At 45.1% G+C, this 14,977-nt stretch overlaps 1 protein-coding gene across 2 annotated transcripts in view; it reads right to left on the bottom strand.

Moving 5' to 3' along the window:
• Positions 1 to 819: 819 nt before the first annotated feature.
• DTNA (dystrobrevin alpha) overlaps positions 820 to 14,977 on the bottom strand; it is a 220,965-nt gene continuing 206,807 nt past the window's right edge. The window contains exons 23-27 of one of the 2 annotated variants that reach the window (XM_036322190.1): positions 14,259 to 14,348; positions 12,694 to 12,862; positions 9,582 to 9,714; positions 7,449 to 7,497; positions 1,754 to 4,393 (exon numbers count right to left, since the gene is read on the bottom strand). In XM_036322190.1, the coding sequence (XP_036178083.1) occupies positions 7,480 to 7,497; positions 9,582 to 9,714; positions 12,694 to 12,862; positions 14,259 to 14,348 (410 nt within the window). In that variant the 3' untranslated portion in view covers positions 1,754 to 4,393; positions 7,449 to 7,479. Of the gene's footprint in view, positions 4,394 to 7,448; positions 7,498 to 9,581; positions 9,715 to 12,693; positions 12,863 to 14,258; positions 14,349 to 14,977 lie in introns of both variants that reach the window. The other variant, XM_036322191.1, reaches the window with a different exon arrangement.

Raw genomic sequence — 14,977 nt, 5'->3', positions numbered from 1 at the left:
CGCTCTGAGTGTCTGTCCCTTCCTTGGACTCCTGTGTCTTGTTGCTGTCACCATATTGATGACCTCCAGGGCATGCTCATTCTCCTTTCTCACTAGCTCTAGCACAAAACAAAAGCCACTAATTCATTTATTCACCCAAGGAGAGAAACCCACCAAAAACCACCACAAACCAAAACAACACACGCCATTTTGTCTCGATTACAGGACAGGGGTGCTTGAGTCTGGTCTCAGTGCTGACGTGGAGCTAAGAGAAAGAAAAGGTGGCTGGTTAGTCAGGAATTGGCCATTGGCAGCAGTTTCCAGAGTCCTTGCAATGGCTTTGTACGATGGGATCAACAACCATGTGATGGAGTTGGCAATGAAAACTACGACAAGGGGGATGATTATCAGCAAGACAGTTCAAACCCTAGGCACACATTCTCAAATAATTGTTAAGCATGCAATATTTGCTAACCACCTGATTAGATGCTGCAAATTCAAAGGATCAAGATAAGTAATATAAAGTGCATATCTCGTAACAACGTCTGATATAAAGTAAGCATATGTTAGCTATTAGCATCTCAAACCCACCTCCATATTGACTATAACAAGGCTTTCCATTAAAAAAAATCATAGCCCCAAAGGTGAGATATTTTGCCTGCGATGCTTAATACTCAACCGATAGGTCCTGCTTCACACTGCAAGTAATGACTTGTCTTTTTCCTTTGAACAGACTGACTTCATATTACTTTAGGAAAGATTCATTGAAACAAAGAAATAACATACCCAAGATATAGTGTTTTTAAAAACATTTTTTTAATGAAGAAATAATTCCATTCCAAAATATAGACACACAATTAAATAGTTTAATCACTTCAAAATATAACATGTCCCCAGAAGGTTCCAACACACACACACACACACACACACACACACACACGCACACACACACACAAAACAATACTTAACAGCAATACAAAAAACCCATACAATAGTAGTTTTGTTACAATACCAATGAATATCATGAAATCTTTAGGGTCTCTGTATTGGTTACTTCAAATGGTGTCAAATTACAGTAGTCATAATTAAAAATGTCTTACAGTTAATTAGCCTCAAGATATGATGCTTCTGATTTTTCCCCCCCTCTTTTTGGTTCAAAAGTAAAAATGCCCTTTCTTCTGAGGACACTGGAGTTCTTGTTTGTGGCTCCTTGCGTGGAATCGAACCAAGGTGATTGCAGCAACCAAAAGTTGCCGTATTTACAATGTTTATCTACAGTGGACAGCCAAGAACTAATAAGGATGGACAAAGATGATCAAAATAAAGGCGGACATCAGTGCTAAATTATGATGCAACAGTTTGGCTCATGCATATAAGAAAATACATAGTATATCACAACAAAGGCCACACTCTTATGCAATTAAGTTCACATTACTACTTACAAATGAACCTTCCCTGCCTTATCATTCGAGAATCCATTTTTCACAATCTCCAGCACATCTCCCTCTGACCAACCAAACGTACCCCGACTTCCGTCCTGACCAACCACAACTGATTCCTGAATCCCATACAGTAGACTTCACCCTCCTCCCTCCCTCCGTGAACATGGCGGTGTGGAGGAGGGTTGGCTGTGTTAGACCAGTGCTCATATAGGCCATCATCCCTGATGGAGATGGGTGTGCAATGCATGTGGAACAAGGAACACCCCCGCAAGATATAATTGTATCTAATGCACGGGACAGGTAAGACCTGCTGGGTTTGCTCTCAGAACAGGCCCCAAAAGTAAATTTGGAGAACCAAGGAGAGAAACCCGCCAAAAACCACCACAAACCAAAACAACACACGCCATTTTGTCTCGGTTACAGGACAGGGGTGCTTGAGTCTGGTCTCAGTGCTGACGTGGAGCTAAGAGAAAGAAAAGGTGGCTGGTTAGTCAGGAATTGGCCATTGGCAGCAGTTTCCAGAGTCCTTGCAATGGCTTTGTACGATGGGATCAACAACCATGTGATGGAGTTGGCAATGAAAACTACGACAAGGGGGATGATTATCAGCAAGACAGTTCAAACCCTAGACAAACATTCTCATGTAGAAACCACAAAGGGACAATAGATGCCAGCTCAGTCCAGTCGGTGGCTGCCTGCCACTTGCAGGGTCACAGTTCTGAGTTCAAGAACTACCTGGCTATGATTGAGAGCTGACAGCAATACAGGTAGCTGGGATGTAGTGGTTTTAAGTATTAAGTATGAGGCAGCAGGGACCAGCTGCTCCATCTAGAGAGGTACGGCTTCACAGAAGATGGGCAGTGGAAAGGAGATGAACATGAAGAGACATGGACAAAACCCGCAATGAAATCCACCTGTGCAAAGAAATCTGAGAACTGTGCAGTGGTGCTACTTTGGTGTCAGCCTGGTTCTCTGGAAGGAGGTCTGGTTAAGCCCATCGATAGCTAGAACGGGCTCCTTACTAATGTCAACCAAGAGCTTTACTATCCCCAAGGCAAGTGATGATGTTCTAAAGGGCAGCCAAGGAGATGGTTTCTGACCAAATGCAGAGATGGGGACATCTCAGGGCTCTCTGGAGAGGGAGCAGGAAGATGCCAGGATGTGCGTTCTCAGCTGGGCACCCCCCCTCACCCCTGACTGTGTGGGGTGGGAGGAGGTTTCTGCCAGCTCAGGAAGCAAATCAAATTGCTGAAGCTTTAAGGTTGACACAGAACCTTCCTTGTTTATTCTGAGTAAGGCCTTCGCAGAGACTTTACAACTTCATCCTACAGCAGTGGTTCTCAGCCTCTAGTGCATCAGCATGACCTGCGTGCTTCATGAGACACAGATTTGGGGCCTGACGCCCAGAGTTTCTGATTCTATGGGCCTGGGTTCGGGCCCAAGAATTTGCATTTCTAAATAAATTCCCAGGTGATGCTGATGCGCTCAGGTCCAGGGAACACACTTTGAGAACCACTGCTCTAAAATGATGTTCTCTTCTTTCTTTGAAAGGAGGGCAGGAATTCCAGAGCAGCTGCCGATTTAAGCACGATGGATCTAACATATTGTAGGATTTTTAATTGCATCAAGTCTTGAAAAAGATGGGTTATTTTTTTTCCATTTCCCAAGAATCCCTAAGGGAGGTTGTTAGTGCTCCTCCAAAAGGGTCCTCATAAAGGACCATCGACAGTCTTTCACTCTCCCTTCTTCGACAGCTCTTTTGCACACCAGCTTTTCCCTGAGTGCAAAACCCCGACGCCACGGAGAAGAGCCTGTTTCCTTTCACATGACCACAGAAGGCTGCATGCAGAACACTGGGGCGCCAGCGAGGGCAATACACATTCAGAAATGAAAGGAGCGAACGTTTTTGCAAGCGCACTTTAAGCCTGTACAGTGAGAGCTGAAGGCCTCCGGACGACCTGACGGTGGGGGGTGGGGGTACCTGTGGGCGAGCGGTGCGGTGAGACATGCTCCCTAAAGCTAAACCGAGAGGAACAAGCCATGGAAGAGCAGAGACCACTGCAGTCCGGGTGGGGGTCGTATGGCACCTGTGGTTTATAGACAGCTTTAGTCACGAGTATTTCAAAACATAGTTCACAGTTTTAAGAAGATCTGTGCTGATTTTAAAAACTAGATTCTATATAATTTGCACGTTGTCTTATTTTGAATATGATCTCTATTTGGAAAAAGTATTTACACTAAATTCTATGGCTGATTCGCTAGAATATCTTGAAAGAAAACAACCTCCAGTTGGAAAGAAGCCCCACAGACTGGGTTATCCCGGTGTGTTTGGCTCCAGTCGCTGCTCACAGGACTTGGGGGCCCTGGCAGACGGTGCAGGCCCCGGCTCTCCGTGCCTGCACACTCAGGACCCAGGTCCCTCAGGGTCAATGAATAATTGCAAGGGGTTGTTTTGTCCCAATTACTGTGAAAAACAATGTACATCGTATAATAAACTGGTTTGCTAAAATCTCAAAGAACTCAGAAATCAAATCCTAGCTATAAACAGTATTAATATTGTCATTGTAAACGGAACAGGTTCAACATCATGTGCAAATGATATTGAAAATGCTTGTCAATACTGCCATCGTGAGTAACAGCAGCGTGGATTTCCGGCCTGTGGTTTTTTGTTTTTTGTTTTTAACCAGGGATGAGCCATGTTATAGAAGATGTAGCTGATAAGTTAGCTTTGAACAGAAGTCTTTTTTTCCCCCTTCTTAACACACACACCTATGAACTACACATCAGAGAACGAAACATTGGCTGCACTACAGTCAGCAGAGCACGTCTTTAGTGCCGGGAGCTGCTGCGCGGGGTGGTTCCTCTCCCAGTCGCTGCCAGGCTGCTTCTCCTCTGGGTGGGTGGTGGGCGCAGCGCTCCCCTTCGTCACCAGCGCTCATGTTACTCTCATCATCTGTCTGACTATAGTTTGCCTGGGAATAAGGAATGTGTAATTTTTTTAAAGATGAAAACTGTTCTCTAAGTCAGGAAGCTTAGGACCCTCCCTTTCCCCCGAGACACAACACACACACACACACTCACACACACACATGTGTGCACACATGCACACGCAAACGCACACCCTCTACTCACTTCCTCTGATAATCGGGGATGAGTGTCTTGGGGTAGTGCGTGCTATGTATTGCACCTTCTGAAAGAGGACAAGAACCTCCTGTTGAGTCCCCTGCTCAGTGGGGACTGAGAATATATTTTTTTAAAGAAGTCACTACTGATGTTTAAATAATGGGCCCCTGTGGCCCCTGGGGGTTAGAGCGACGCAGAGCTGTCCTTTGGACAAGGAGATGAGAGCACTAACTCACCAGCAGAATGCCCTGCTCTTTTTTTTTTTTTTTAAATCCACTTTTGATCTTCAAATCCCCTAATCTGAAGCTAGGCTCTGGCCGGCTGGGGAGAGTGCAGTAGCATGCGGCCAGAGGGATGGAAAGGACAAATCCAAGATCTGAGTGGGCCCGCTGGAGCTGTGGTGGACTCCATGTTGAGTGCTAACCCCTCTGTATACATTTCTTCCTGAAGTGGCCAGTGGAGAAGCAGGAAACCAGGTGTTCTGGCTTTTTGTGTTGCTAAGTGCATATTCGCCTTTGAATAGGCCTCAGGCTCTTTTTGAGCAGAGGATGGGCCTCCCCTGCCTCTGGCGTCCCACCTCGTGGCCTTTCCCCACGTGGGGCTCGGTGGGTGGAAGCGAATGAACTCTGACCTGATGAAGTCGGCTGCCTTTAGGACCCTTGGGTCAGAGGTGCCTGTCCTGTGGGATAATTTCTGGTCTTGCCATACAGTCAGAAAGTCAAATAGACTTAAAGACCATGAGCTGCTCTAGAATTCCAGCTGTCTTTCTAGTCCAGACAAACTGCAGGGTTCTGTCAGGTTGTAAATGAATTTTGCCCAAGTGGTTGATTCAGTGACAGGCCGGCTCACGTTTAGAGTCCTGTGAATGCCATCTAGGCAGGTATAGGGTGCATTAAATGGCAGAGGCCACAGCTGTGTTATTTGTTTTTACTGCCAAATTTGTAGCAAAGATGAAACATTGCCCAGGAACTTTCAAAGTACTGAAATATGTGGCTTTTAGGTACAAGAACCAAATGCCACTTTTTATCTGGGTTCACATCAAGGACAATTTATTAGGCTTTTAAAAATATATACTTTTCTAAGAAGTCACTACTGATGTTTAAATAACACGCAGAACAAAAATAACCAAATTGCCAGAGCTCAGCGAAGGAGACTGCTATTGAAGGAAAAAGCTCGCTCCTCGGGGACTAGCTTTGTTAGAACTGGAGCGAATATTTTCAGAAACAGCTCCTGAGAATGTTTTCACTGTAGTTGTAAATGTATCAGGAGAGCAGAAGGCAATGAGGTCAAGAAGATCCTTCCATTCACACCGAAAGGGCCTCACAGACCCAAAAGTATACTCCATTGTAGCAATTATGCCATGAATTTTACTTGCTCAGTCTTAACCTGAGGACTGAGACAGGAGGTGGGTAGTGTGTGAGCTAGAATGTACTCTTTACTAATTGATGCCACAGCAACCCAGCACTGACTTCCGGGCTGGTCGAGCCTTCGGTCGTAATCGGTCGTTAGGACCCTGTGTCTTTATTATATAGATCACACTTTGATTGGTTGAATGGACGACCAGACACTTAGCATATTAGGCTTTTATTATATAGGAGATATATATCTCCTTTTACAATTTAGCAGCCAGAGTTGAGTTTACTATCATCTACAGACTTATGGGATTCCATGGTTGGAAAATACTGCATAATAGCAGTAGATATGAGTCCTTGGGCCAGTGCAGCCAGATAACTGAGAGAGGTATTAGTTTTGATCTGTAATGAGGGGCATCTAAGTGGCCACTAGCTGGGGCCAGAGAAACCATCTAGACGTATGGGACAGTGGCGCTGAAGGTGTATGGAACCATTGCACATAGCTGAGCCCTAGCCTTGTTTATAAAAAGCAGAGGGAGCAAGCTGGTTCTGAGTCCCAGGGGTTCCCGTACGCCCACATCATCGCTACAGCAGCTCCCATGAATCACTTATAAGGCGCTGAGCACAGTGCCAGGCCCGTAGGAGTGTGCTCATCAACGTTATAGCGTGCCTGCCACCGTTAAGATCTTTGAGAACTGGACCTCAGTGAGGGAGTCTCCTCTATGGTGTAGGTATTATCATGCATGTTGTGCAGAGGGAGTGGAGGCTCACAGAGGTCCCCTAATTCGTCCGAGGTTATGCTGCTCGGACTTGCTGAAGCTCCCACTTGAACTTGGGTAGATTAGGGACCAGAGCCTAAGCTTCAGACCACCACCCTCCAGTGGTGCTGCCAGTCAAGTGCTGTTCTCTCTCCATTCAACATTCCCTGAGGATTTTCCACATGTGTAGGTAGGTGAGCAGGCCCTTGGGGGAAAGGCTCACATGCCATATCAGTGACTGCACCCTCCTGAATTCTACAAAGGGTTTGAGCCAGCTATTCCAAGCATAAAAGGCTGCACAAGTTTTCCTCTGTGTCGTGCTGCTTTTATTTTTGCCTTTGTTTTGGTTTTGCTTTCCCTTAAGGACACCTCTCTGACATGTTGGGCCCTGAGGACAGCAAGACCAAGGAGCTGACCTGTCTCTGGAAGTGCTGAGCGAGCCTGGACTGTTGCTTCTCAGGGGATAGAGAGGCTCAGACTTGGGTGCTCTTATGGACGGGTGATGTGGCTACATGGCCCCGGAAAACTTCGGGGGCATATCTGGTGTTGGAGAAGTTTCTGTGCCATTTCCCCTAATGAACAGAGTTAAAAAGCCAGCTCCCGAGGTCGTTTGCCAAACCTCCCCGGGTGTAGTGGGATGCCCCATAGACTGGGCTGGGTCTTTGACAAAAGCAGAGAAGGAGAGTATTTTATCACAGAGAAACGCCTACGAGAGTGACTGTGAACTTAGGTTGCAAGTTATGAGAATTGAGTGTACAGTGGCCACGTTTCCTCCTAAAACAGAGGGTACTTACTTGAGAGGAGAGTGATAAAAGGATATTGTATTCAACCTTGCAAGCTGACCTGCGGGTGACAAAGGACACAAACAAGAAAGGTGACATGTCAAGTCTGTGATGCAGTCCAGCAGGTGAATTATTTTGTTGGAAGCCATGCACAAAGACAGAGAAAGAGGGAGAGAGAGTCCAGTGAATGACAGCAGCATCCGAGCCGCCAAACAACCATCATCTATAAACACAAGCTCACAGAGCCGTCCAGGAAAACCACTACAACGCTCTCCAGGGCATATGCCTTGAGTGGGGACACACGGGCCTGTTATAATCTCCTAGCCCCCTTCTTCGCCTTTCCCTTGAAGTCACCAGGCATGGAAAGGAAAGGAGAGAGAGAGGCTTAAGATTTACCAGAGATGGCAAAAGCTCCAACTGGATCTTAAGCCACTAACAGAATTTCCCTTCATCCTACACAGACACGGTTAAATGAATTCCTAATTCATTAAAACAACAGCAACAAAAATCGAATATGTTATATGGAATGGCTGCCTCCCTTTAAAATAAAACCCAGAGCCTGGCCAGCATGGCTCAATGGTTGAGTATCGACCTATGAACTAGGAGGTCACGGTTCAATTCACGGTCAGGGCACATGCCCAGGTTGTGGGCTCAATCACCAGTAGGGCGTGTGCAGAAGGCAGCCGATCAGTGATTCTCTTTCATCACTGATGTTTCTCTCTCTCACTCCCTCTCCCTTCCTCTCTGAAATCAATAATAAATAAATAAATAAATAAATAAGTAAACAAATAAAATAAAACCCAGAAATTCGGTTACTGTTGCCACCCAAATCTGGAAACTGATATGAGCTCCAAGATGGAGGCCTACCAGGCGCCTCCAACAGCATCAGCCAGAGTATTGATGATTTCACTGTATCTCTCTCTCCCTCTAGGCAGGAGCGCCAAATGAGCCATGTGCAAACATCCCTCAGATTCCCACACACACCCTGGCAGCCTCGTCCAGGCTAATTTCTTCCTGTGGATGGGGCCATGGAAATCACAAAGAGCCTTCTCCGTGGGTCTGGACCTTAGGCGACTTTGTGTCTGCAGCGCTGAAGCATGGCATTACATATCTAGTCACTGGCTTGGCTATTTTTTATGACGAGACCCACATGCTACTTGCTTCTGAAATGTGGGTATGAAGCCACAAGGGCGGATGGAACACCCCAAAGAGGCCAAACCTTTGCTTCCTGGTGTTGGGGTGGGGCTGAGGGCTTCAGTTGTCCTCTTGCTACATTCTTCTTGGGAAAATATTTCAAAACTTAATTTATAAACATATGGGAAATAGAAGAGACTTTGTTCTCTCTGCTACTCTTTTACTAACAGAGAGAGCCGCTGCTGAGCTAAGAACGTGGAGAAAGCCTGACAGTGAAATAACCTGCTGGGGCCTGGGGAGCAGCAGGTCTGACAGGCAAACACCCCTGAACTCCCTGAACCCCAGGAAAACAGGGTGGGCCACAGGGAAAGGAAACAGACCAGAAGACCCACATGGCCGTGGTGTAGCCTCCGTGGGGAGAACGCATCCCTTTAGGATGAGCTACTGCACCTGTTACGTTCAGTGAATTCTCAGGTAGATGAGTGTAGTCCAGTCTATACGACAATCTGTCCATCCACACTCTGAGGATCCTGGGGCCTGCAGCCCCCCAACATGCCTCAGCGAGGTTTGTCGCTTGCCTGCTACTTACATTTCCCATGAGGTAGGTGGTGAGGGAGGCTGAGGACCAATGACGAGATATCTTTATGCTGATTCAGTTGCCTTGTGCCAGATCAAGGCATAAAGATATCTCCTCATGCCCCATCTATGAGAACAAGCATCTTTGCTGATGATCCAGGAGGGGTATGGACTGTTAGTCACCAGGTTTCTGCTGTGTGACAAGACCCCTTTTCAATTTCCAGATCAGAAGTTATCACACAGGGTGAGTGATGGCTATAAGAAATAGTTGAAATTTTTAGTGTCTAGAATACATGGACTAAGGAGTATAGTCAGAGTATTCCAGAAAGGGAGGGTGGAAGGAAGAAGGCACTGGTTTATCCTAGTTATGTAAAAGACCCAGACACCTTGGGGCTGGGGCGGAAGTGGGGGATGGTGTGGGCCTGGCCCCGGTACCTGGTAGGCCTCGTCCTGCAGCTTCTGTTTCAGGTATTCCTCCATCTTGAGCTCGTTCTCCAGCTGCCGGACCGAGTCATTCTCGTAGTTCTCCTCCTCGGGCCGCGCATAGGGATCCCCATCTTCTGTGACCCTGGGAACGAACCATAGATGGGGTTTTGGAGCAAATCTTAAAGGGAACGTCTAAGTGAAATTCATGTGTGAGCTGTAGTTTGCAGTGAACATTTTATTTGTCTTCCAATTCACTCCAATTCAGTGTCTTCTGTTATCAAACAGAAAACTTAAAAAAAAAACACCACCTTTGGAAATGTAGGGAAATAGATGGTCAATGCATTCTCATGCAGTTTTCCTATGGCACTGTGGTGATCATAGGTCATCCATGTTTTTCTAGGGTTTACAGGAAGGAGAGCCCTTTCAATGTTTGTCAGTCTTAGAAAAAACAGCTTATCTTTCAGGAGGATATAGTTTTCCTGATATGGGGATTTAAAAAAAATTTTATAAATGGAATCCAAGAACGCTTTCTCTAAGGAAAGTGAGCCCTCTAGTGAAAAAAAGCTTGAGGACATTTGTTCCTAATTTAACCTTCTCTGCATTCTGCATGCGTGTAGGCGTGCTTTATTTTCATAGTGGGATCAAGTCTCAGAATATCAACGAGTCATTGTCAGCAAGCGTAACACTCTAACCCACAGCTCTTGACTCAAAGATGTATACCAGCTCCAAATCTAAGAAATCCACTTAAGTTGTCCCATTTCACTATGAAATAGATAAGAATGGGTGACTATCTCCATCTATTCACCCCATATTAAAACACCCTCTAAAATGAAGAGTGGTCAAGGAGAAGTTTCTGGATGGGAACTTAAATGCCATGGCCAGTGTTTATTTATATCTGTACAGCATGTTCTCATTATTTTCCGAGGTTTGGGTCCAGCATGAATAGGTCTGCGAGGCCTCTATGAGTTTTCTCTACCCAACTCCCGTGGCCAGAACCGCCACCAGCATCCTAGGAACAGTAGTGTGGGGTGGCTTTAGCTACAGTCTTGGATCTTAGGATCTGAATGAGAACATTTTAAGTAACCACCTTGTAAAAGGTTAATCATAGGAAGTCAAATGGATATGTATTTACTAGACTAAAACTAGTGATAATGACTTCACCATTCTGAATAACAAATAATTCTCAATGACAGAGGAAAGGACAAGAGAGCAAACTAAAATTAAAAGCAGCCCCGTTAAATGACGTTATAACTGATGTGTTCTGCTCTCACGCTTGGCCTTTCTGCAGCTGGCTTCCCCAGCACGTCTATTTATAATTCCCCATCGTGACTGGTCAGTCTTTCACTCCCTGCTTGGATTGGGAGCCAAAACACCAGGAAGGCCTCTGTTTAGTTTCTCCTTTGGGTCTTTAAACAGCCGTTGATTTTTGTAGACGAGTCCTCAGTACTTTTCACAGGAAGCACCATCACCTTCTAGAGTTGTTTGGAATGGTTAGCAATTCCCCTTTCCAGCCTTGTGGTGAACCTCTGCCCACGCTTATCACAACCCCGTGAACCCCGCTCTCCTAGAGGCCCCTCCTCTTCCCCGCCTTTGTTTTCCTCTTTCCCTTCTCACGCTGGGCTCTGTAGCTCTGGCCTGTGTCACCCTCGTTTCTTAGCTTCACTGAAAGTCTGGTGGGGACGTCACTGATTCTGCTGGCTTCTGTCAGGGCACAGAAGCCTTATTGTGTGAAATTCTTGCAAAATGTCTTTTAAGGGTCAGATTTGTACATATTCAACAAGTCAGCCACATTGGATTTCTTTATAATGAGATTTTATACATTTACAGTCTCGTGCCACACAACGAAGCTTTGGTCAAGGACCCATCGTATATAGGACCGTGGTCCCATCTCTATATATAAAAGCCTAAGTGACCATTATGACCGGTCAACCAAATGACTGGTCACTATGATGTGCACTGACCACCAGGGGACAGATGCTCAAAGCAGGAGCTGCTCTCTGGTGGTCAGTGTGCTCCCACAGCCAACCTTCCGTGGCCGGCCAACCTCCCATGGTCCCTCCCATGGCCGGCTGGCCCCAATTGGCCCCAATCGGCCCTGATTGCTGGCCAGGCCGAGGGACCCCACCCATGCACGAATTCGTGCACTGGGCCTCTAGTGAGATTATAATGGAACTGAAAAATTCTTATTGTGTCCTGACATCATTGTTGTCATGTGTTTGTGGTGATGCTAGTGTAAACTGACCTACTGCTCTGCCAGTTGTATGAAAGTACAGCACATACAATTATGTACAGTGCATCATACTTGATAATGGTAATAGGTGACTGTGTTACCGGTTTATGTATTTACTATATGTTGTAGTGTTATTTTCTACTTATAAAGGGTTTTCTGTTAAACAGTATGCTGTGTTATGGTGGCAGGGCCCCTAACATCTCCTGGTTACCTTGTCTCTGATTGCATCAGTTTCTCTTGTGCTGGATTTAACCTGATGTTATTTTCTACAGCGACACACTGTAGAGGCGATGGCCTAGGAGCAATCGCTGTGCCATGGAGCCTAGGTGTGTAGCAGGCTGGATCACCTAGGTTTGTGTAAGCGCACTTTATGATGTTTGTACAATGACCAAGTCGCTTAACAATGCGTCTCTCAGACCATATCTGTTATTACGTGGTGCGTGACTGTATAAATTTTGATTCCTATTGCTTATATGATGCTGTTCATCCTGTTCTGAAGAGAAGCCTCCAGCATCACTGGGTCCTCCAAGTGCAAATACAGAAGATTCTGAAGATAAGATGACTGACCTCCTAAACTGGTCTGTGAGCCCTGGAAGGTTGGGAGTGATTTAAAAAAAAAAATACTAGTTTGTATCAAACCAGCACAGTTCCTTAGGGGAGCCAGGCTCTCCATAAGAACTGGTTGTTATGGTTACTGGTACTCTCTGGAAATTGTGAGGGGAAGTCACAAGGCCAAATGCAAATGTAGCCCCTTTACCTCTCCTGTCAGAAAAGGAAGCTGCATCATCTCTTCTCAAAAGAAAGATAAAAACAACCATGTTTTCATTTTTATTTTTTGCTCCCAACAGTGTCCTGTTACTGAGGCAATACCCCCAAGCAGGAGATACTCACACATCACTGCGCATGGTGCCTGGGGCAGCTCCACCGTGCACGTACCCGGGTTTCCGGGCGTGGATTTGCGCTAGGAAAGCCTTTTCCGAGGTTGGCGATGGAACCAGGTCCTCAAACTGAGTCCTTGCAAACTCAGAATCCACATTACTCTCCGTTTCACTCCCCACCTCTATGAGGTACAATTGGAGAAATAAAGAATGACTTGTTAGAGTCTATGATCAGCAGGTACAGGGCGAGGCTTAACATAAACCAACCTGCGCTGCATAAAATATTAGCCAGTTATTGTAAGTCAAGTAAGTGTTTATTTCCATTCCAAATGAGAATGGAAACTGAACACGAGTTACTGTAAAATCATTTGGTATACAGCATTGTTTTTTTTTTTTTTTTTTTAAGTATGGGTAATGTTATAAGGAATCTTTTGAGTCTTAATAAATTACAACTTCTGTTTTGCTTCTATGTAGTCTTCAGTAAAACTGCTACTTTTGCTTAATGTTACTTTAATTTAGGAAATATAAACCCAAAGTATTACATTCACTTAATATTTTAGAGCATTATCTATAATAATAAAAGCATAATATGCTAATTAGACCAGACGACCTGACCTTCTGGATGAAGCTGGGGCTGTGAGGGCAGCCTAGGTCCCAGGTGCCTGCCGGTGGCCAGAGGGAAGCTGGTGCCGGCAGCCGGGGGAAGGAAGGCCTACTCTTGCATGAATTTTGTGCATTGGGCCTCTAGTAAGAATATAAACTAATAATACTTTAGACTTCTACAATAAGAGTAACATTTTTAGTAATCTCCATGATATATTAACTACTGCCATTTTTATCCTATTTGGTAATTTTAATCTAATATAGCAGCAACAAGTTTCATTACTTTAATTTGTATTATAGAGATTTTAAGAAATTTAAATCCCAAGTTTTTAATATCGAAGTTTTATTTCTTATAGTTGTTGTAATCTCAACTACATGACAGTCAAATATCTTGCTATGTGTGCTTTAAGGAATAGATGAGATGCATTAGTAACTGGTAGGATAGTTATTTGAATATTCATTATTTGAATAACATTTTTAAAGCTCTGTGTAGCATTATGAGGATAAAAAGACTCTCACAATTTTGTGCTATCTATATTCTGGGCAGATCTACCTTTAGAGATACTGCAAAGGTAAATTTCAGGTTAGCCTCATTCAAATAGCCATACATTTCCAATGAACAGAGTCTAAATTAGTAAATAAAACATCTGACCTTATGAAATCACTTCTGTATCTTGTCACATGAGAGATGTTAACAGTGACTCTCTTTGGCTTCTTGACTTATAAGTCAATTTAAATATATTTTTAATCTATTCTTTTCTACACTATTAAACTTTCTGCATTAAGCATGTATTAATAATCTTCTCATCAGCTAATAGAAACATCAGTTAAAAACCTGAATATGGCAACCAAATATCACATAGATCTTCAAGAAAACCTTTGTATATTCGACAGTGAGCAGATCTCTCACAGAAGCCCCGAGAACGTTAGGGTTCCTCTGCACAGAGAAGACAAATGAGGGGACCAGGGACACACCGGAGTTCAGCTCTTTCACCAGAGAGGACATGGTGTTAGTGATGGAATCCGCGGCCACTAGCAAGTCATTCCTTAGGTTTCTTCTTGAACCTTAAGCGAAGAAGAAATGACAATAAATAAATAAAAACCAAAGCTTTCCCTTTTCCCGAAATTTTAGGCTGTTGATCATTTCCAAGGCCATTCCCAAGCAAGAAACATTCCAAGGCGTCTCCTTCACAGAGGCACTGTGGTCACTTCCTGGAGAGGACACTGTGCTCAGGGCCGTGGCCTCTGGCGTAGGAAGACGTGGCAACCGATGGGGGTTCATGTAATTTAGTGTCCAAACTGGGACAATTCTGCAAGCGAATGAGGGAGCTGTGAGTAATAAGACGGGGTGACCCAGGTAAAGCAGTGTGTGTGATGGCCCTTCTGAAGAACAACCCACACAGACGAAAGTCTAGCTTTTGCCGGGAGAGCCGCACCTTCCTAGCTGCCTCGATCATTTCAACGGCTACCTGGTGGCCAAGCCCATGGGATTCTCTCTCTATCACTGCAATCAGGCCTTGTGTCCAATCAGGCCTCCCCGAGCTCCCCTTCCCCTTACGGGGACCTCGTGGGAATGGGAGCCCTGTGTACTGAATGCCCCAGAGCACGGAAAAGAGGGGGGGATTCTTGCTCTGGCTGCAAGGCATGTGCACCAGCTGTATGTCCGGTACCCTGAACTGGAACTCAGCCCATGT

Source organism: Myotis myotis, unplaced genomic scaffold (genome assembly GCF_014108235.1).
Source record: "Myotis myotis isolate mMyoMyo1 unplaced genomic scaffold, mMyoMyo1.p scaffold_m19_p_9, whole genome shotgun sequence".
NCBI lineage: Eukaryota > Metazoa > Chordata > Mammalia > Chiroptera > Vespertilionidae > Myotis > Myotis myotis.
The sequence above is the reverse complement of the archived record's forward strand: the minus strand, read 5'-3'. Positions and strand labels throughout refer to the sequence as shown.